At 39.4% G+C, this 22,668-nt stretch overlaps 1 protein-coding gene across 6 annotated transcripts in view; it reads right to left on the reverse strand.

The window, feature by feature from the left end:
- EBF1 (EBF transcription factor 1) overlaps positions 1 to 22,668 on the reverse strand; it is a 363,592-nt gene that overhangs the window by 335,500 nt on the left and 5,424 nt on the right. For all 6 annotated transcript variants that reach the window (XM_081934502.1, XM_081934501.1, XM_081934500.1 and 3 more), the window contains exons 5-6: positions 7,373 to 7,446; positions 586 to 654 (exon numbers count right to left, since the gene is read on the reverse strand). In XM_081934502.1, coding sequence (XP_081790628.1) covers positions 586 to 654; positions 7,373 to 7,446 — 143 coding nt within the window. The remainder of the gene's footprint in view (positions 1 to 585; positions 655 to 7,372; positions 7,447 to 22,668) is intronic.

Raw genomic sequence — 22,668 nt, forward strand, 5'->3', positions numbered from 1 at the left:
AGAAAACAAGCTGGAGACCTTAAAGGAGAAGGGAGAGGAAAATAGACTTGGGGTGAGGGGGGGTGTGAATCTTAGGTTTGCCCATCTCTTAATGCACAAATAAAATAAACCTTACAATTTAGATGGATTGCATCCAAGAGCACTACTGTAGCTAAAAAGTGATAATGCTTCAAACATTTTTCAAAGTAAAAAGTTAAATATTTATAAGCACCCAGCCACATTTCATAAATCACTAACTTATTATTTTATATCCCTGATGCTTTCCCAGGCCCAGCATGCGAATCAAGGCAAGGAAAGTTGCAGAGGAAAAATATCCTCCACACGAACATGAATCAGAGTTTCTCGCCAGAATCATCCACCAAGCCCTCTTCCCCCACTTCCACCCCATCTGGCTTTTCCCAGAGAATCAAAACCTCACAGCCTCGCTAATTCCAAATAAACCGCAAAATGACGCCCACAGACAAGCATCGCTCTTCGGCCATTAGCAACACAGGACAGACGTTCCAGTAATAACGTGGTGCAATGAACAAACAGACAAACACACCCTCTCAAAATAAATCTACACCAAAGAACAGCAGCCCTTACCTGTCAATTATCACCGGATCTGAAGGAGTCTCATTTCTGTTGCCGCAGCTTTTCTTGTCACAACAGCGGCTATGGAGCAAGAAGGAGAGGATTTAGTGCAGCTATTACACTCTAAAAACCATCATTACAGATACAGAAAGGATGGTATTGCTGGCTAGAGTTACCGCTCTCTCCCTGCCTGGAAATCAGTCAAATACGGTAGGTCACATATGGGTTAATTACTAGGTTTGACTTCTTTCACAGCTGGCACACAATAACTGCAACATACACGCAGAAAAGGGAAAAGGGAGAGCACAACTTTTACAGTTCATAATCCCAGGTTTCTAGGCTGATACTAATGACCTCCAAGTACATTGCAGATGATTCAAGGTGCCCTCAAACAAGGGTAGTAGCAGCCACCCACAGGGAAGCAAAAAAAAAAAAAAGATTCTGTGCACTGATTTTTTGCCCTTCAAAATCTTGAAAATCTCGGTGTTTTCCAAATGAACGGACATCGTGATTCCAGAAATCTTTGTGAATGAAGACAGCAAAATGATGCCCAGAATTCCAGATTATGAAACAACTTTTTAAAAAGGCATAGCAAATGTACTACATTCCCAGAGATACTTATTTAAACTAAAGAAAATAATGAAATAAATGCAATGTAACCCTAAGTGGCAGATCTGCATTTACAGTACTGTTGCATATCAAACTATAGTTCCAGACATGATATAATTCTGCTCCGACACCCTCCACCCTACCCCAAATACTGAAAAATGATCAGATTGCATGGTTGGTTGGTCCCCCCGCCCCCCACTGTTGCTATTCTGGGGAAATCATCATATTTACTGGAAAGGAAGATAAAGCTCAGTTAAACATACACACACACTGCTAAGATTATATTTAAAAAGCTTAATTTTCTATTAGTGAAATAAAACTAAAATTAATCTGAATTCATAAAGGTAAGTTGTTGATGAAAGGGGAAATTTATTTATTTTTTTCTCTTTCAGATAAATACAGTAAATGCCAGGACTTTTATACCATTAGATAAAATCAACAAAACCAGAACAGAATCCCTATTCCTCCTCTTTTTATTGAGACAAATAAGGGAAGGCTTTAGTTCATAAATTCTAAAATATAACACACGGACAAAATCTGACTGTCAACATAAATCTTGCAAAAAAAAAAAAGGTGCTTTCTGCAACCCTATTCTAATTTCGTAATAGTTTGGATTATCTTTCCCATAAAATGACCCCCCTCAACCAGGTGTCATGGCCTTTGGTTATTTAAAATGATGGGAATTAACATCAAGTGTCTTAGGGAAAATATTAACAAACCAGAACACAGGGAAATAATTCAGAGACTTTTCACACCAGACCAGTTCTCATATCAGACTAAGCCTGAAAGCTGGCTTAGAGTTGAATTATCATGCATATCAGCTGGTTTGGTCCATAAATTAATATAACCTGATAGCCAAATGGAAAATTCTTCTGTCTGGAAGAAGACAGAGACTTGTCCAGGCAGTTGCCAGGAGTCAAGAAATAACAGAACAATAGATTTGGAAGGGACCTTGGCATCTTCCAGTCCAACTCCCTGCTCAAGTAGGAGATCCTATACCATTCTGGACAAATAGTTGTCCAATATTTTCTTTAAAATCTCCAGTGATAGAACACCCACAAATAAATAAATAAATAAGAAATGAATAATATTGTTTCCAGCACCTTTTAAAATTCTGGATAATTGTAAAATCAATAAATTAACAATGAATGAAAATACTAACTCCAATTTACATCAGACAAAGAAAAATCCATTGAGAAATCCACTCCAGAATTTACTCATCATTTTTTTGTTTTAAACAGCTGTCTGAAGAATGAATGGTAAAGTGGACAGGTTCTGGTTTGTACCTCATTGAAATTGTAAGTGTATCAGGTAGTTTTAGGAAAGTTATTTCCTTGACCTGTTCCTCCACAGACATATATAACAGCTATGAAATTCTAGAAAATTATTAATCACATTAATATGTCATTAGGAATTAAACTGAGGACAGAAAATTGTGTATTTGGAGCACATTCTCATGATGAGCCAAATGTACAGCACATTTTATGAATAAGTTTCTGAAGTTACTTCTGCTATCTTCCACACATGCAGAGCAGCATAAGCTGGCATGAGAACATGTTCTGCTTTATGAAGCCATTGTGAAAGGAACCATAGCTTGCAGTGAGGCAGAATGAAATTCTAATCCAGTTTGGCTTTCCAATCAGACTCATCTATGATTTTTCTTCTATAACATGTTCTTCTTTGTCTCCTTCCCTTCGGAGGATACCTACTTGTGAATATTCCATTTTGATAATACAAACTTATAGTTTTATTATATTGTTAGTCTTGATCAAAGGCACTGTTGAAAGTTGTTTAGGAATTATGTATCTATAACAAGCTATTTTGAAGCACAGGCCTTCCCTGTTTCATTTCTGGAATGAAGAAATTTCATCTTAGAGAGAGCAAGCTGTCTTTCACACCATATGGCTAATGGTAGTGCATAGCAATTAGCTGGGCTGATTAATGGGGAACAGACTCTAATTTTATGCTTATAATTGAAACTGCATTTGGACCCCTGTTGCAGATTCAGCACATCCCAATCTGCGCTTACTACAGTTAGAAAGCCAGTGGCAGCAAATCTAAGAATGTATAAGCAACTAAGTTTCCTTATTTTGTCAAAAATATGGTAGCAATACAATCGATCAGAGATTTGTGGGATAGCATTGGGCAACCTCATACAAGTATACTATTATGTCCTTCTGTGAGCACCTCAGAACACTAAAATTGAACCTAGATATTTTAAGATACTTGCTTCTTGTTTTAAGTAAATATCAGGATGGGTTGTTTTTTTTTTTCAGTTTGCTCATATGGCTTTGCAAAACAGAGAAAAACATAAAGATGTGTTGAAATCAGCAATATGGATAAATGATGGCAACATTGAGTAAAGGGTTTTCAAGTCAAGAGACATCAACAGCATTGGAACTGCTTACCAATGTAAATGTAGCTGAAGTAATCATGGATTTTCCCCTGATCTATGAATAACTCTATAACTTACTTCCACCTTGACTGCTTATATTATAATGCTAATTTTTGATTATATACTATATAGGACTCTTCTGAGTTCTTTTTAAATCTCTATGACTATGTAAGGCACTATATAAATACATAAACAAATAATAAACTTGGATTATACTGGAATAGCACATATGTATGTATGTATGAATGTATGAATGTATGTATGTTTTTATGTACTCAGACACTTTTTGGCACACCCGAGTCTGTTGACCCAACACTTGAAAATTTCGATGAATGCTAACATTCTATACAGAAGTAATGGGAAATTGTCCTACTATCTAAAAAAAAACCATAAGGCAAGCTACTCTCCAATAAATGTATTCATACACTCATAACAAGCCAAATGAGGAATACTAAGTGATTACTAGACAGTTATCTCCTGTTTTTTTTTATTAACATCAGAAACTTGGACATCTACTAAAAACCTGCCAAATATTTACCAATTCACATTCTTCCCAATCCTTTATCTGTGATACTAGCTTATCCATTCATGTTAATGTCAAATACAGCTCTCACTGATCTTCCCCCAACCTTTCTTTTGTCCAAATCTTTCTGAACATGATAAATAATATAAACCAATGAATAGTGTTCCTTATATTGTACTTCATTCCAGGAACTGTTCAATGAATTTTACTTGGTAACTATAGTTAGTACAACTACTAGTCACAAATCCACAAAGTTACTCCCAGAAATTTTGAACTAGAAACAGATAAACAAGTGTTCAAGAAAGCAAGAACATTAATAAGTACATATATTGCAGGAGAGCTAAGAGGTCACTGTTAAAGAATGGCAGCAACTGTTGCATATCAAAATGAGTCCTATTTATAGGAAAATCAAGTTTCAAAATTCTTGCACCTCCCCCTGAGCAATGTAACATGCTAGATGCTTCTATCTTTTGTGTGGGAGACCCAGTCTCCATCAGTCTTCTTGGGGTAATGGACTGCTTTTTTATCAAACTTTCTACTCTTGTCTGTGTGAGAACTATAGCTCTCACACATCAGTCTAGCCCACTAGATTTCCCTCTATTGGATTTCTGCCTATCACCTCTGCAAACTATAGTTTGTGGCCAAAAAAACTGAGTATCAATTCTAAAAGAGGCCACATTTCACTCTGAGAATTCAGACTATTACTGAACTACTGAATACTATAACTAGATTTTTTTTAATCTGGATGTGTTCAATAAATCATAATGGCCTGATTCATACTCAATTTAAACCCAGAATGAGTAGATTCACAAATCACACTAAGCAAACAACAACAACAACAAAAAACCCCTCAACAACACATTATAATCTAACTTGATATATACATTCAATCACTGATTCATACTTCAGGTTACTTAATCTGGAAAACATTCTTTCCCTTAGAATTTCATTATATGAATAACTCTTGAAATATATGAGAATGCTAATTTCATTTAATTGTTCAGCCACAGCCGATAAAGTGCACTGATGAGCCTTACTAACATTATAAAAAGCAAATTTTCTCAAATTTGTGCTGTACAGTTGTGTTTGATGCAACTCTTCTTAAAACTGGATTTAAAAAAAAAAGTTTTCCAAAGCAACAAAAACACTAGGCCAGTAATGGGAAACCTTTTTGGCACCGAGTGGAAACATCGCATGCATGCTCATCAGGGCCACACTCTGGAAAAGCTGAACTTCCGGGTTCTAGCACACATGGGCACCCAACAATCATCTGGCCAGCATTCATGCACAGGCCAGCTTTTGGCACTTGTGCGCATGCAAAGGGATCGCGCTCTGGAAAAGCTGAACTTTTGGGTTATGGTGTACATGCGTACTCGACAATCAGCACACTGTTTTTCGGCACTGCTGTGTATGCGAAGGGCAACTGATTGTCGTGCATGCATGTTTGCCAGAGACCCAGAAGACAAACAGGCAAGGCTGCACTTTGGGCACACATGCCATAGGTTCGCCATTATGGCACTAGGCGAGGAAACTTATTAAGAAATCCAAAAGGAGGGAGGGGCTGATCCTGCCCTATTCTTTTAGCACAATTTCTATAATTTATGCAATTGAATTTTAAAATTTAATCCATGTTTTCATTCCTGAAATCAGCAACTGCCACAATTTGTGCCATCAAACATATCGGAGTTGCTAATTGTTGCTGATTTAGCTACTATTCATAGCTACATAAACCAATTCAACCACCGGCTACTGAAGTATGATCCTCCATCATCCCCAAAGATGAAATGCATATTTGTTGATTAAAAAGGAGAAGAAGATTGTGCTTGAACAACCCAAGGAGGTCTGCTCTTGCTCATTTCACTTTATACCTGATTCTAAGAAGCTGGGTCTGAATACAGAATCCCATTGAAAGTTGGGGGAGATGGGTACACAACAAGCATAACCTTTACATAGGTCCAAACCAAGAGTCTGCTTGAATTAGGCAATCAATAAACTTGGACAGCTAAAGTAGGTAGTCCTCAACTTACAACCATTCATTTAGCAACCGCTCAAAGTTACAAAAGCATTGAAAAAGTTACTTACAACTGGTCCTCACATCTATGACAATCACAGCATCCCTATGGGCACATGATCAAACTTTGGATGGCAACCAGCTTGTATATATGATGGTTGCAGCATCCTAGGGTCATGGGTTTGCCTTCTGTGACCTTCTCAGCCTTTTTCAGAGTCAATGGAGGAACCTGGCTTCACTTAATGACCACATGGCTCACTTAACAACTGCAGTAATTCACTTAAGGTTGTAAAATCAGTTACAACTCAATGAGTTTAACAACAGAAATTCTGGTTCCAACTGTGGTTGTAAGTCAAGGACTACCTTTATAGATCTCCTTTTATGGACCACAGACCCTTCTTTTCACTCTGCCCCCACTACATCCTTCATAGTAGTCTACAAGACTCACTTCTGCATAAAATAAGGACCAGGCTGTTGTTTACCTGAGGTATCAAAGGCTGTTGTGAAAGCAATGCCCTAATGGTGATGGTTTTCCTAGTGAAGATCATGTTGGATAACTGCTCATAAGTATTTGCATTTTGGATGTTCTCTCTCTCTCTCTCTCTCTCTCTCTCTCTCTCTCTCTCTCTCTCTCTCTCTCTCTCTCTCTCTCCCCTCCCTCCCTCCCTCCCTCTCCCTCTCCCTCTCCCTCTCCCTCTCCCTCTCCCTCCTCTCCCCCCATTCTTTCTCTCATCAGAAACATTTTCCATGAAGATAAAAGTTCCAATCACTAAATGGCACTTTTTGCCATATTCAAAATTAAGCTCCAATAGATCATTGAAACGAGATAATAATACAATAGCGGAAGGGACTTTGGAGGTCTTCTAGTCCAACCCTGCCTAGGCAGGAAACCCTATACCTTTTCAGAAAAATGGCTATCCAGCATCTTCTTAAAGACTTCCAGTGTTGGGGCGTTCACAACTTCTGGAGACAAGTTGCAAACTCTCAGGAAATTTCTCCTCAGTTCTAAGTTGCTTCTCTCCTTGATTAGTTTCCACCCATTGTTTCTTGTTCTACCCTCAGGTGCCTTGGAGAATAGATCATTTAGTACACATTGCTGCTTACTACACTCACACCGAGCAGATTTGGGGGTTCTTCAAAGGAAAATTGAGAATCTTTAAATCTCAAAATAATTTTAGATTTAACCAAGCTTTGGAGAGACAGAGAGAGACAGTCATTTTGTTTTCTTTGCTAATTAAGATACGACAGAGATTTTTCTTACCTGCACATTATTTCATGGGTGAGCAGAACTCTGCACATTTCTGGATTCTTGTCTTGGCCTTCATATACTATTGCCTAGAGGAAAAAGACAGGAGAATTTTATATCAAAACAGGGGTTGGGGCGGGGTTTCAGTCACAACGTGAATGTAGTTGGAGAAAATGATCATTGTCATGGGAGATGAATGCATAACTACATTGCAAACCAGCGACTCTGGCATAAACAGACTGCATCCTTGAGGAGAAAAATAAAAACACAGACAAAAAAAAAACCTGTCTCGGGATTTGTTCCTGGAGAGCCCAGAAGCTGAACGGAGTAAACTTCAAATCAGCATTCTCGCTTCTTGTTTTAACCGTCACATTATGCACATCTTCTGAGCAGTGCACAGGACAGGGTTTTTTAGTAGTCAAGACAACCACAATGTTCTTTTCAATAAAACATAAACTTAATAGTGTTAAAAAAAAACTCGAAAGACTCAGAACACTGGGGAGACTATTCATAAAATGAAAAGTGACTATATTTTTAATTCAAAAAAAAAAAACATGGCTGTGTACTAAACTAGCTACAGTTTGTGTACAGTACCTGATTCACAACTCCTGTCTGGTTAAATGTGCTAACAAATTAAAGGAAACGACATTCCTGTAAATGCAAATAAACAAGTTGTAGAAAACAAGAGGATGAAGCAGGATAGGCCTTTCAGTATCTTTTGAACCTTGTCAATATAAAGAACTGACTTTCTAGTCCAGGGCTGTCAAACTCCCGGACCGCAGGCCAGATGCGTCAAGCTCTGGCCACGCCCACGCCCGGTTTAGCGAAAGTGAAAAAAGTCCCGATACATCACGTGACGACACCGTGACAATGTGAGTTTGACACCCCTGTTCTAGACCAATGTTTCTCAATCTTGCAAGCTTGAAGATAGGTAGGCTTCAACTGTCAGAATTCCCTAGCCAGCCAACTACTGAGCACAGCTAAAAAAGATGAGCTACTCCATCTGTGCTTTGGTGATTGTCTTGGGTTAAGCAGTCAAGAACTGACTGTCTTTGGGCTCCAGTTTCTCCTATCTATATTTCTTAGCTTTACTCACTGGCAGGCAATGTCAAAAGGGATTGGTCCCCTTATAATCTTAAGAATTCTGTTTTACTGTGATTGTGAGAACATAGGCATAGTGACCACAGGGCAAAGAAACATTGTAGTTGCTTGTTTTGGCTTAGTTTGAAATGTGAGTTCACCCATTGGGATTTAGCACTGTGTGAGAACCAGCCGTTATGGTCTGCTCATTAGGCTGTGGCTTAAAAACTCTTACTTTAGAAGCCACAAGGTGAAACTGGACTTTTTTTTACTCCCCTAAATTCAATTGTGAATTGGAAGTTAACGCTTCCAATGTCCCCTTGCACTCTACTATATGAAGTTAGTGGCAGACAGAGGTTGGACTCTAAGGTAAAAAGTAAAGGTTTCCCTTGCACATATGCGCCAGTTATTCCCAACTCTAGGGGGCGGTGCTCATCTCCATTTCAAAGTCAAAGAGCCAGCACTGTCCCAAAGACTTCTCCGTGGTCAAGTGGCCGGCGTGACTAAATGCCAAAGACGTACAGAATGCTGTTACCTTCCCACCAAGGTGGTCCCTATTTTTCTACTTGCATTTTTACATGCTTTCAAACTGGCAGAAGCTGGGACAAGTAACGGGAGCTCACTCCGTTATGCGGCACTAGGGATTCAAACTGCCGAACTTTCTGATTGACAAGCTCAGCATCTTAGCCACTGAGTCATCCTTGGTTGGACTCTACAAATCTATCAAATGGATATGTAGGAATAGACTGATTAAAAAAAAAAAAAGAGGCCAAATGCAGCTTTTCCGGTGATCATTCTACTCTACAATTTAGGTAACATTTGTCTACATGGCAACGAGAGATTCTTTATAAGTGCTTGCATTATACACAACTCTGAACTATAACATGCCTACAATAGCATACAACTGTTTTGTCAGTGGGCTGGAAAAGGAGAAATCTTCCTGGCAGCCCCTCACCCGCTCCCTAGAAAATAGTTTGCTGTGCAACTATCAGCAAGCCCAAAGTGGCACAGGTTTCACCTGATAATTGCCAACCACCTGCCAATAAAGAACCGAGGCAAGGGACGTGGCACCTATTGGCCAAAGGAAAGGAAAAGGCCATTTTGCTGAAATGTCTAGCAAGCAATTTATTGAGGTCCAATAAAAAGTGGCAAACAGCTTCATGCAGGGAACACCGCTGTGCAGAGGCAGATATTTTTTTTCCCCGGGCTGAAGATCACATTTGCAATACTTAACCTTTCCTGCCATCTTGCTACCTTGTTAAAAGTCGACCATTAGTGAGCGCCTTTTACTAGGACGAGCAGTTACATTGGAGGGCAGGGCTCCTGTGTTTTTTTTCTTTATTAGCATTCCCCAAGTTCATTATACTAGATAGGAAAAGAGGCCTCTGTCTCAAACTTGCTCCTCCTCAAGGCAACAGATGAAGGAATACAAGCCTTCTTCTCTGACTATACATATCCCAAATCACATCTTTTCAAATCTTTCCTAATTTGCTCACAGTTCATATGTCAAAAGAAAGAGACGATGTGGATTTTTATTTTTAACGCCTCCCTTATAATACAATAACATTTTTTGGATCTCCAAAACACTTCAGGAATCAATCACCTATGCCACACTTCTCTAAAACCTGACAAAAATGCCACTTCCATCAACCCAAAGTCCTATTACAGGTAGTCCTCGGCTTACAACAGTTCATTTAGTGACTGAATGGCACGGAAAAATGTGACTTATGAGGGTTTTTTCATACTCACGACCACTACATCATCCCTGTGGTCACATGATCAAAACTCAGATGCTTGGCAACTGATTCATATTTATGACAGTGTTCTGACGTCATGTGATCACCTTTTGCGACCCTCTAACAAGATAAGTCAATTGGGAAGGCAGGTTCACTTAACAACCATGCTATTAACTTAAGAACTGCAGTGATTGGGGCTTCCGGTTCCGGCGGCTGACGGCGATGGGCAGAGACTGCTCGCCCCGCGCATCCCCGGTGGGCTCCCCACCCCTTGGGGGGCACAGGACGCCCCGGAGAGGCGTTCTGCCGGAGGAGCGGCGCGGCGGGAGGACCCCTGCATCGGCGGCGGCCGTCGGGGGGCTCTCGCTTCACTCCAGGCACCGAGGAGCGCGAAGGGGAGGCGCGTAGCGTCTTCGCTGTGAGGCTGTCCGGAAGAAAAAAAGAATGCTGAAGGCTGCAGCGGCGGTGCGGTGAGGTGTAGACTCTCTTCATACCCTTTACCAACTCTAAAAATTGTCAGTCGTGTTAATTGGAACTTTTGTTAATTTGGAGAGGAGTGGCTGGAGGGGAGGGGGATTCCCCCCCCCCTTGGACAAGCGGCTAGAAACAAATGTGCTCGTAGCCCCAAGGGAAGGAGGAGGGGGAGAGCCAAACCAAGGAGGTCACACTCCAACTAAATGGATCTTCAGATTTAAACCTTCAGGTTTTAAGACAATGCAATCTGGAAGCCTTGGGAACTTTGAATTTTGAAAACTTTATTTGTTGCCTCAGTACCCAAAGTTGGCAGGGCAAGATGGCATACTTCCATTGTCTTCATGAAAGGTGAACTTGACTCCACCTCTTAGCTTCAGGCTTCCGGTCTTTGTCTCCGTGTTTTGGATAATTCTCTTGTGGATTGTTTGCTTTTGAACTTTCTGGAGTGAAAAACGTCTGTTCCCTGCCAGGGTGATTAGAGAGTTCCCTGGTGCCTGGTCTCTCTACCCCCCGGACTCTCTTGGCTGCTCTACCACTCTGATTGATTCCTCTCTATACTGACTGGATCCTTTATTACCAACAATGACATCTAAAAGACCACCTCCTGGAAAGTCTGGCTTTTCTGCCTCTGCCCCGACATCTGCAACCTCAAGTCCGAGCACACAATCAACATTGACAGCCCTTAAACAAGCTAAAACTACGGACTTGGAGTTTCATCAAATGTTCCAGCAACTTCTACAGGGACAAGAGGAAATTAAGAAACAACTGAAGGAGATGAAAGAAGAAATTAGAGGGAACCACGACAAAATTAATAAGAACTCACAGAGACTGGATCTCTTGGAGCAGGGGGCGGCTGAGATGGGGGGGGTGGAGGGCGTGCAAAAGGGAAACAAAGAGCTTGACACCCAACAAATGAAAATACAGTTTGAGAGAATGTCTTTTTATCTTAGGTTTCAAAATGTGATGGAGACAGATGATGAAAACATAAGGGACATCATGACAAATATTTTGGCTGAGTATATCCAGAAAGAAAAACAACACATGGGGTGGGAAATAGACCTGGCTTATAGAGTGAACTCTGCATATGCCAGAACACACAATGTCCCCAGGGAGATACATATTAAATTTCTTAGGAAAAGCACAAGAGATGAAATTCTGAATACACAAAGGGGACAAGCCCTGATATACAAAGATAAGGAGATAACCATACTGAAACAGATCCCCAAGAAAGTGAGGGAGAAAAGAAAACATTATTCGCAATTGGTGAATAAATTATACCAGAAGGGGGTGTGGTTTCGTTGGTTGCTGCCTGAAGGTATGTTAATATTCTGGGAGGAGACAAGAGTCAGAATTAATACACCCATAGAGGCGCAGGCCTTTATGGAAAAAAATAAACTACTCCTAGAAAAACCAGAAGATATCCCAGTAGATGCACAAGACACGGGAGGGGCCGGAGCACTGCCAACGGGGGGAGACGGGGCGACATCAAGAAAGCTCAGATCACACAAATAAGTAAGAAAATCCACATGACATAATTATTAATGAATTTATCACACTGACTATATGCTATTATGTAATATTTGAATGCTATGCAAATGTATAACATGAGTCTGGAGGGGGGATATACCTACCGCAGTTTGCGGCTGCCACAATTTGTAACTTTCCCCATACCTTTTCCTTTTGTAAAACACCAAAAAATCAATAAAACTTTGTTTAAAAAAAAAAGAACTGCAGTGATTCACTTAACAACTGTGGCAAGAAAGGTCGTAAAATGGGAGAAAAATCTGTAACTGTCTTGCTTGACAACAGAATTTTTGGTTTCAATTGTGGCCATAAGTTGAGGACTACCTGTACTGACTCAGCCTTCCATCCATCCAAGGTTGATAAAATAAAGACCCAGATTGTTTGGGTGGGGGGGAGAAAGGCTGACTCTGTAAACCACTTAGAGAGAGTTGTAAAGCACTGTGAAGTGTCATATAAATCTAAGTGCTATTGATACTGTATTCAAATAATTCTCTTTCTTATATAAACTTTTAAATTAGTTACCCTACCTGGGAGAATTTGGTCCATTCAACGGCTCAAGGGTGAGTGGGGTCAAGGATCCCACTCTTTCAAAATTCATCTGTCTTTTTTTTTTTTTTTGCCTTTTAAAATACAGTAAGAATTTGGGAACCTTCATCTTTTTGTGGGCTTACATTCAGGGATTTTATAATTCAGTATAGCTTGATGTTATGGTCCTGATTGCGCTCAGCTAGGAGGCATTTCCATTTTATCCGATGCCAACAGCATCACTCAGTCTTCTTTGGCACATCCTTGTTAAAGGAATAGAAGATCAAAAGTCTACCTTTCAGACCAATGCCTCTGGTTATGGCCTCTTTAACATAAACAATCAATAAAACTCTCTAATACGTGTGGAGGTGGGGGGGGGGCTAAATTTAAACAGCCTTGGCCAACAAGCAGAAGCATCACATAACCCATAAAATGAGGTAATTTGGCACAGCTGTGACTTTGCCGTTGAAAAGGCTGCCCACTGAAGGCAAGAGGAAAAGGGAGGGGTGGGCAGCAGAGCAGTCATGAATCTCAGCCAGCGAAAGTAATTGCTTAAACATAGTATTATCACACTCCAGCACAGTACACTATATTTTAATATGATTTAGTAGTGCCATAAATAATAGTATTGATGTTGCTGGAGTTTTGTACAGCACTGGATGCCAACCTTACTCTTTGAAAAGAGAAACTCAAACGCAGCCTAAACGGCAGAGAATTTGAGATCTTGAAGGTATTAGGAATCTAACTATGTGCTCTCCCAACCTCAAATAGGGTTTGTTACCCCAATATTCCCCGCCACTCATTCTATTCTCAGTGTATTTAGCATTTCTTGAGATTTACAACCTGCCATCCCGCTGAGCTCCTTTGGAGAGTCTAACAAGGGAGTGCAGGGCCATCTTGCCACTCAGGAGCAAATGGGAAAAATCGTCCCTTTGAAAGTGGTCCCTGCTCAGAATTCCCCACATCCTAAAAAGCAAATGCTTGTTACATAAGTAAGACCATGTACGGAGCACAACTAGTGTTTTTAGTTGAACAAGAGGCCATGATTATGGCCTTTCCTCCGACCTGTCCAATGCGGGCAGAGGTGGTCACTGACTCCCAACAGTAGACCCTGAGCTTCAGAGCTGAAGAAGCTTCTTGGATGAGAAGCTAAACGTCTTCAAAGAAAAACCAAAAAGTCCAGTTGTCTCTTGGGAAAGCACCTTTAGGACACCCTTGACCTGGATGACTCAGAATCTCCACAGACAATGGACCCTGAGGTTCAAAGTGTTTGTAGTGATCCAGCAACTTCTTGCATAGGGGAAATTTCTGAGGTACAGCCAAGAGTTTGTGTGTAAAGGTGTCGGCATGCTTATACCCTATAACAGTGATGGCGAACCTATGGCACGCGTGCCACAAGTGGCACGCAGAGCCATTTGTCAGGGCACATGAGGCGCTGCCCTGGCAGCTGGCCAGCGTGCATGCGTGCACTGGCCAGCTGAGTTCACCTTTTTAAAAGCTATTTTTCGCCTTCCCCAGGCTCCAGAGGCTTTATAGGAGCCTGGGGAGGGCGAAAAGAGTCACTTCCGGTTTGCTCGGAGGGTGGTTTTAAGCGTTCCGAAGGTGTCAGGGAAGCCTCCAGATGGTCCCTGAAGCCTCCGGAGGGCCTCCGGGGGGGTGGGGGAGGCTCTTTTTGCCCTCCCCAGGCTACTATAAAGCCTCTGGAGCCTGGGGAAGGTGAAAAAAGCATGTAAAAATGGAGGGGTCGCGCGTTGTGCGTGCATGCGCAGTGGGAGGTCGCACATTGCATTATGGGTGTGGCACACCCGCACACCACCCCCTGCGCTCCCCCCACTTGTGGCACACGAGCCAAAAAAGGTTCGCCATCGCTGCACTATAACGATACACTGGAACACCTCCAAATAATTACAAACATGTAGGAGTTGACTAGACTCAGCCCAAGTGAGATCTAAGTCCAGCCCACCTTAAATTCCGTTGACTCTTATGTACCACCAATTTGCTTTGATTGTTAGTAGGTTCAGATTCTTGTAGAGAGCTTTAGCTTACAATAATTCTATATATTCATTTGAACTGCATGCCTGGTTTTCTGCACTTTTCAAAACATCTGGGAAACGATGAAGAAAATAAAGTTCTAGATCTAGAACATGACATGCAAATAAATCCTATGAAAATGCTAGCAACTAATTTCTATACAATGTGTTGTGATTGATGCTTTAATTACTAAATAAGAAGCAAAACAACAATCATAACACTTTTCTCACGCAAACAGGGGAACCCAATAGGCTTATGCCAATCATTGAACACATCCTGTATGCAGAATTTAACCCTAGTAAATAGGAAATCATATTTGCCTAAAGAACCTTACTTCAACACATTTTCTATTGTACTCCCTGAAACTCTCTGATTACAATTGACTATACATCATAACTTTAAAATACCCTAGAATCCTTTGGAGGCTGTTACAGTCAAAAAAAGGATGGGGAAGAGAAAAGGAGAGTATTATAATTGGATTCAAGTTCTTTCATTTTAAAAAAAAGTTTGATTCACTCAAAGTTTTACACTTTAAAAATACGACTAGCATAAAAAGGCATTGTCCGTGACCATCTTTGTGGGGCAGATGATTAAGAACTGGAGTCTGACTGCAAGAATCAAAGAATACCAGAGACTTAATCGCAGATGATTTATTATGTTCTCTGGGCACTGCCAAAAAACTAACAAAGACTAAGGTGATGGCATTTTACAGTGAATAATTGATTTGCATTTAATGCAGCGCAGTGGGACACTAAAGGAATTTTCTCTAAGTAAGAACTAAAGATGCTGAAGCTCCACCACTATCCATGCTCACAGGCCAGTCTTGTTGGTACAGAAGTCAATGTGAGTTTAATTGGAGCAAGTTCAACTTCCCTAGAAGCTGCAAACAAGAGCGAGCAGATTTAATTCCCCCTCTTTCTTTACTTCCCTTCTCTCCCTCCTTCGAACTGCTATGCTTACTTAACCTCCAGGTAGCTATTTAAAAAGAAGGCCAGCTAAATAACCATAATGAACAAATGGACTCAACAAGTGTGGTTATCTAATTGCCTGTCTATTGTGTTTAACATCAACAGTCCTTCTGCTTATGTGCAGAACATCTTTAGGCTTGTAATGCACTAGGGGCTAACCCCAGTTTCTGAACACCAGCTATTATTGAAGGAACTGTATGAATCGAAAGACGGAGGGGGGGGGGTGTCATACATTGCTGGAAACCTTTTGGAAGCACAAAACGAATCCAGTTTCTGAAAACCATTTTATGGATCATGTACAGAAAAGATTTTCAAGAGTTTTGCTTTTCTCTGGCAACAGGGGAAACCAACTCTCTTTTCAATGAAGGTTTGATGCCCCATCAGGCTTCAGAGTGCATTCAACAGTATAGTGGTGGATCAAACCAGGATTAAAGGAGAGGTACCTGAACTAGGTTATAAAGTGGTAACTCTCGCCCTTTTTCACATTAACATATTTTGACCTGGAGAAATGCTGCTCTAGTAGTTGTTTTATAAGTACAGAACGATTAGGGGAGTGTATTGTGGCAGCACATTTCACAACTGCAATTGTACACTCATTTTAGCATCTGTTAGATTGCTCTTTTGATGAACAAGACGTAGAAAGTGTTGTTAGTTCACTGAGACAACACCTGCATCGCATGTGAAATCTGGGCTTGACCCTGGAAATCTCAAGACAAGGCTAAAAATGGCTTTTGTCAAAACTTCTGAAGAGATATTATATTAGCTAGAGCCAGAGTTTGATATAATATATATTATATTGATATTATATATGAGTATATGATATAATCAAATGCATCTTCTTACAATCATTTTACTGAATGGATCTTGTATTAAATTAAGACCAGGGGAACAACAAATGTCTGCTAGTCTTTCATGCTCCACTATCAAATGTATTTTTAAATCAGGGAGTCTCCAGCTACAACACTTGTTAAGATTTGTTGAGGGGAGGGGGGGCGCTGTTTTCCCTCAGTTCAGGGAGATCAAAATCTCCCTCATTCTATTCTGTATCTCAGCTCTTAGTGATTCTCTTGCATGATTTTGTTTCTTCCCTGAAAAATACTGAGCACTGAGGTAAAATATAACAAATGCATATCATAACTGTTGACTAAAAGTCACTGCCTGTATTGATTTGGTTTCAGAAAGGAAACAGAGGCAATTTAAATCTCAAACTTTTGCAGCTGCCAGAAAGACAGGTTCCTGTCTCAGAAGACACTAGAATATATCTTTTTCTGAAAGCATATGCTCTATGGAACAAAAACTGGGTTTTTAATACATTATTTGCTAAACATTCACCATGCTCAATTCTTGCAAGTGGAAAGGTTGCCTTCCTCAACTCCACAAAATCTGGATAGGTGTAGATGTTACAAAGAATTAATATTTTAAAAAGATGCTTAATGAGTGAAGTGAAAGTCCCAGTGTATAAAGTTAGATTATTGTTGAACTAAAAATAATTTTGCAAATAGGTACTAAACCCACATAGATGAAGACGTATGTTTTGACCTTACTTGTTTACTTCCTTTTTTAGTTTTAATTTGTTTTACTACACAGCCGTGAGAATACAAGTATACAAATTTGGCTTTCAATCCAGATTCCTTTTTTACTCAAGAAAGATGCTTCCCACACGAACAGAAAGAAGGTGAGGAATCGTGGTTCCCGTCTTTCCCTGCATTCACTTGTGCTGCGCCTTCCAAAATCCATTGCATGAAATTGGGGAGGATTTGAAAATAAAGTGGGTTAAGACTCTGAGGAGGGAGAATTCACAAAATGGCTCTTCTACAATTCATACAGGATCAATGATTAATTTTAACTTAAAATGTAAAATTAAAACATTTCAACCTAAAGCAGGATAGCTAAGAAGTATATTAAAATATCTGATCCACTCTTGTTTGTTTCATTGGGACAACTAGATGACAACCAGGGTCATTTATTTTTAATTTCCTGTGTGGGACAATGTGAAATAGGCTATGCCAATTTATACTCAAGTATCATTGATTTGTTTTTAAGTATCAACTAATATTAGCTGGACTTTACTTCTTGTGTAGATAAAGCTATAGATCTGTCTCTACAGTTGGACGTTTTTGGTACTGTTATACTATATTGCATGCAAACGGCTTTGAAAACCATTTGAAGAAAAGCGGAAATATGCCAGCCCATTTCTCACCAATTCATATATTCTAAGTAACCTGAAAATAAGTGCTTTTCTAGAAGGTTACAGCTCTAGGATTACTTATGGAGAAAGCAATCATGTAATTCTAAGAATTCAGATACTCAACTTCCTGCATCTTCGGCTCTGACAGTTTGGACTTGCAATGTGTAATTAGCCATTAATGCCCTAATTCTGATTTCTTACAGCACACCAGCCTCCCATCATTTGCAATGAGAGTTTAATATGGGGAACAATAAATGTGCCCAGATTGGGATCTAAAATATATGAGGATTCTTGTTCAGCAGCACTAAACCAAAAGGTGCTAATTATTGCTTCTATTCTCCTCCTCTAGCATGCCAGCCTGCTCATCAACAGGAATTCATGTGAATTAAATAAATCTCTCCCTTTCCCTCCCCCTCCTTCCCAGCCCAGCTCCACTAATATGTTCATTTTGAATGCTTCTCAAACATTCGCAGGGAAACAACTCTAGCGTAAATATCCCAGAACAAATGGCTGTATATTATACAGGAGGGAGCAGTTGGAAGCCACCCTGGGAATGCATTGGGCCATCTGGCCCAGGCAGTCTCTCCAAAATCCTCAGCTTTGTTTTCACCCCCAGACTCCAAACAACACATTTTCCACTGTGTTGAGTTTACATTTTCCCAAACACTCAGGACCTGAGCATGCACGTAAATGTCAAGCTTCGCATTCTTCTCAGAGAAGGAAATTGAAATCACCTGCACTTCCTGCTCTTGAAGCAAAAGGATTCAAGTCACTGCAACCAAAAAGCAACAACACCCCACCCTAGCTGAACTGCAAGCTTGCCTCACTGCACAAGAGCACTGGGCTCCACAGCTGAGATCCTGAGGAGCTGTTTTCCTCACGGATTCCTATTTTCCCTCACAACCGTGCCATTTGCAATTCACTGATTCAATTATGATTCAGGCATAACAGCTTGATCAATTTAGGTAGAAAACAGTACTGTATATCTGCATCCCTGCTGTAAATGACTTAGAAGGTTTGAAGTATCAAAGGCAACATGACAGAGCATCTTGGAATGCCTCACATGCTAGAAAGAAAAAACATGTTGAAATCAGCTGGATGCATGTCCATGTTTAGGCTGTGTTGGAGGGAAATCTCTGATATAGCATTTTGAAGAAAAGCAAAAGAATCAGTGAATGAACTGACTAGATTTCTGCCTTCATGTTATTCCAGTGCTAAGTTGGCAAGGAAGCTATTAATGTATAAAGTGATCCTTTGATTCACACCATTATTAAAATTTCACTCCCTCTGATCCAGAGTATATCTACAAGGACAAGAGTTTACATCCATAAGCTTGAATGATCTCTCACAATGACAAAACCATCTGAACAATTCTACTAAAATCCCAGTCAAAATTTTCTTCTGAGCTGAACTTGACTTCTAAGGGCATCATGGATACACAATTGACAACAATGCAAAACATACCTCTGTCAAGGAATGACAGCCATGAAAATCTATACTGAATGAATACAGAAATGATTTGCCATTGCCTTCTTTTGAAGTGTTTGTTAACTTCACAATCCAACCTACTAGTACTTTGAGATTTCTATTTTTTTCCCCCCTGTACAATCCCTCTCAATTTCTCAAGGTAAGCCCAAATTGAATTGCAGTTTCCTGTATAACAGCGTTTTTTCAAACTTGGCAACTTTAAAATGGATGGATTCAACTCCCAGCATATTAGCTGAGGAATTCTGGGAGTTGAAGTCCACACATCTTTAAAAACGCTAAGTTTGAAAAAAAACACCGCTACATAACATCAATGTCAAGATTTTCCAAGGGAATTATTTCCAGGTCTCATCCCTAAATGTAGGTTGTTGCAAAGATACTGACAATGTTTATTTACTATTCTTGGTTCCCCAGAACTTATTGTTTAGATAGCAACTTCTCAAGCACAGCATTTTCCCATGATTTCTCTTACAGGCCACCACAACTACAGTATCAGGCAGATAGAACAAAGAAAATGGATAAATAGCACGATAAGAATGTAACTCAACCATAAATGATAAAGAAGATGAAAATACTTTAGAAGGAAACAAATATATTTAGTAATGGAAAAAGATTAAATTAATTTACAAAATCAGTTGGTTTCATGATTCATTTACATAATTTGAGGACTAGGCCTCTGACATCACCACTACAAATTTAAAAATAAAAGTATTCCTTCCTTTTTACATGGGCCTGGCCTCTTTGTTCGAATATGCCTAGAGGCCTCTAGAGCCCTGCTTATTTTAATTTGGCTGAATGTATGTATGAAAGTCATTAAAGCTGCACACAAAACAGTGAGTGTGATCTCAAAAAGTTGTTGCTGATGACATGTCACTTGCTGATACCATACCGCTGAAACCTGCTGGCTCCTGTCATCATTTCATTTAGCTGCCATCCCTCCATTCCAATTTGTGCCAAGATTCAGATACTAGTATACCCCCTCCTCTATAATGTTTGACAATATATATTTCACGTGCATTACAGTAAAAATTGAAGGAGCATCTGACCAAGCTGCATACAACTTTACTCCAAGCAGAAAGTTTCTTAAGATTCGCCCAAATCCCTCACATTCTGTATGAAAGCCTAACTGACAACTTTACAATTGGACAATTGTGAACAATTTAGAAGACACCTTGACCTGTCTTATAGGTTCTTCATTAACAAGGATAGAAGTTTCAAAATCTTCAAAGTATTTGAGGATTATTTTTTTTAAAAAAGAACAAGTCTTTTTGCTTTTTGGAAACATTAACTTATCATAACACAAAGCTCCCTGATATAACTAGAAATTAACTTAACCTTTTTTTTTTTTTTTTGCAAAATACAAAATACATTATGACAATGCCAACTAAGTTCAATAAAAAAAAACAATCAACATTTGTATCCACCAGCTTGTGATTCTCATCAGCCACATCTCAACAGGGAATATCAATCTTTTTAAAAAAACATTAATTGCATTAAAGTAGCTCGGGATTTTATTCTCTAAAACTGTTATTTTGCAATCTTGTTCTGCCACCCCTTCCCCTTTTCCCTAAATCAATAATTAATCCTAACGCTAGGGTTAAATGTAAAATGTTTTAAAGTAAAAGTCTGGTTGCCATTAAGTAGATAATAGTTTGTATCTCAATTCCAACTGAGCTCAGGCTGTGACTTAAGCTTGTGGAAACAACAGCACAGAAGCCGTATAACCATTCCTGTTTTACTTTACCAGAAAGAATCTGCAGGTGAATTGACAATCATCCAGTCATAAACAAAATGCTAGTAAACAGGTGTTTTAAAACTATGGTAGGCCAAAGCATGACTATCTACAGAGAAATGCAATCTTGAAAGGAAAAAGCATTAACCCTTGAATGACTACAATTTGGAAAATGGCTCAATTATACTTCCTTTAAAAAAAAAGAATTATCCAATTACACTCATACACAACAGCCGCTCAGAACAGCGAGAGGTGCAGTTTTTAAGATTTGTGGTTTAAGGACTGGAGTTGTTTTACTGTCAGTTCTTATAGACTGTCGTTCAAAAGAATTTGTCTCACTAATTTTACTAAATGTTGGATTGCAACTACTCCAGTTCTTTCTTTTCTTTTCTCATCTATTGTAAGACAGGCATGAATAGCAGGAAAAGATGTTTCGTGAGCATCAAAGAACAGTGTTCTAAAACAAACTCAACAGTTTGACCTTTCTGGTTTGGTGTCAGAAAGTTACCAAAAGCAAACGAAAGTTTAGAAGGCAGAATCTGAAACACCCAAAAGCTGGTTTATGACCATGTGTGTGAACATAGTAAGCAAAATAAAAAACCTAACATCCCTCCATTTGTTTAAAAAAAACCTGAATCAGATAAAATCACATGGCTTATTTAGTAACTTTCAGAATACTAACCTGAGGTTAAACAAATCTGATCTCAAGAAATTAAACATTATCAAGTTATAAAAATATGAGTCTCTTTATATATATATATATATATATATATATATATATATATATATATATATATATATATATATATATATATATATATATATATATATATATATATATATATATATATACATACACACACACTGTACAACATTTTAATTCAGAAGAATAAAATTATCTCCTTTAGCTCAATATTTTACCATATGCCTAGAGGTATACAGGGGCTTTTTTATTTGAAACTACAATGAGAGTGAACATACAATAAAATGCCATAATGGAAATTAGGCTGTAAGAAAGGCAGACCTTTTCAAATCACAAAATTACTCTGCAGCACTAAGTTTCTAAAATAAGTGTTATCATCCATGACACATCCTACACTGCAAATCTACCGAGATTTAAGATCTTCCCCTAAAAACACTTATCACAGGAATTACAAAGGAGTACATAAATACCGAACGTCTTTATTTATATAATTATCTACTTGTTCCATTAGATGGCTACAAAATCGCTGGGCAGGGGTGGGGCGTTGGTTGCTTTCCTTGGGTTGCTTTTCTATTTGTTTTCGTTCATAGAATTAAAACTGGGGAGGGAGAAGACAGGAGAAAGAGAGAGAGAGAGAACTATCTGTGATCTGATAGCCTTCCGGGGAATCAGAAGCTGTTATTTATTTTTATTTATTTTTTTGATAAACAGCTACCGTGTCTAATTAAACATTGGGAGGAGGAGGAGAGAGGAGGGGGAAATAGGAGGTAGGCAGGCAAAATTAACACCGTTTGCCTAAAAGTAAATCCTCCCTGCGCTCGCGCAGTGCAATCGGATCTCAGCTGCTGCTTGGCCCTTGCCCACT

The sequence above is a fragment of the Natrix helvetica genome (assembly GCF_964273705.1).
Source record: "Natrix helvetica genome assembly, chromosome: 1".
NCBI lineage: Eukaryota > Metazoa > Chordata > Lepidosauria > Squamata > Natricidae > Natrix > Natrix helvetica.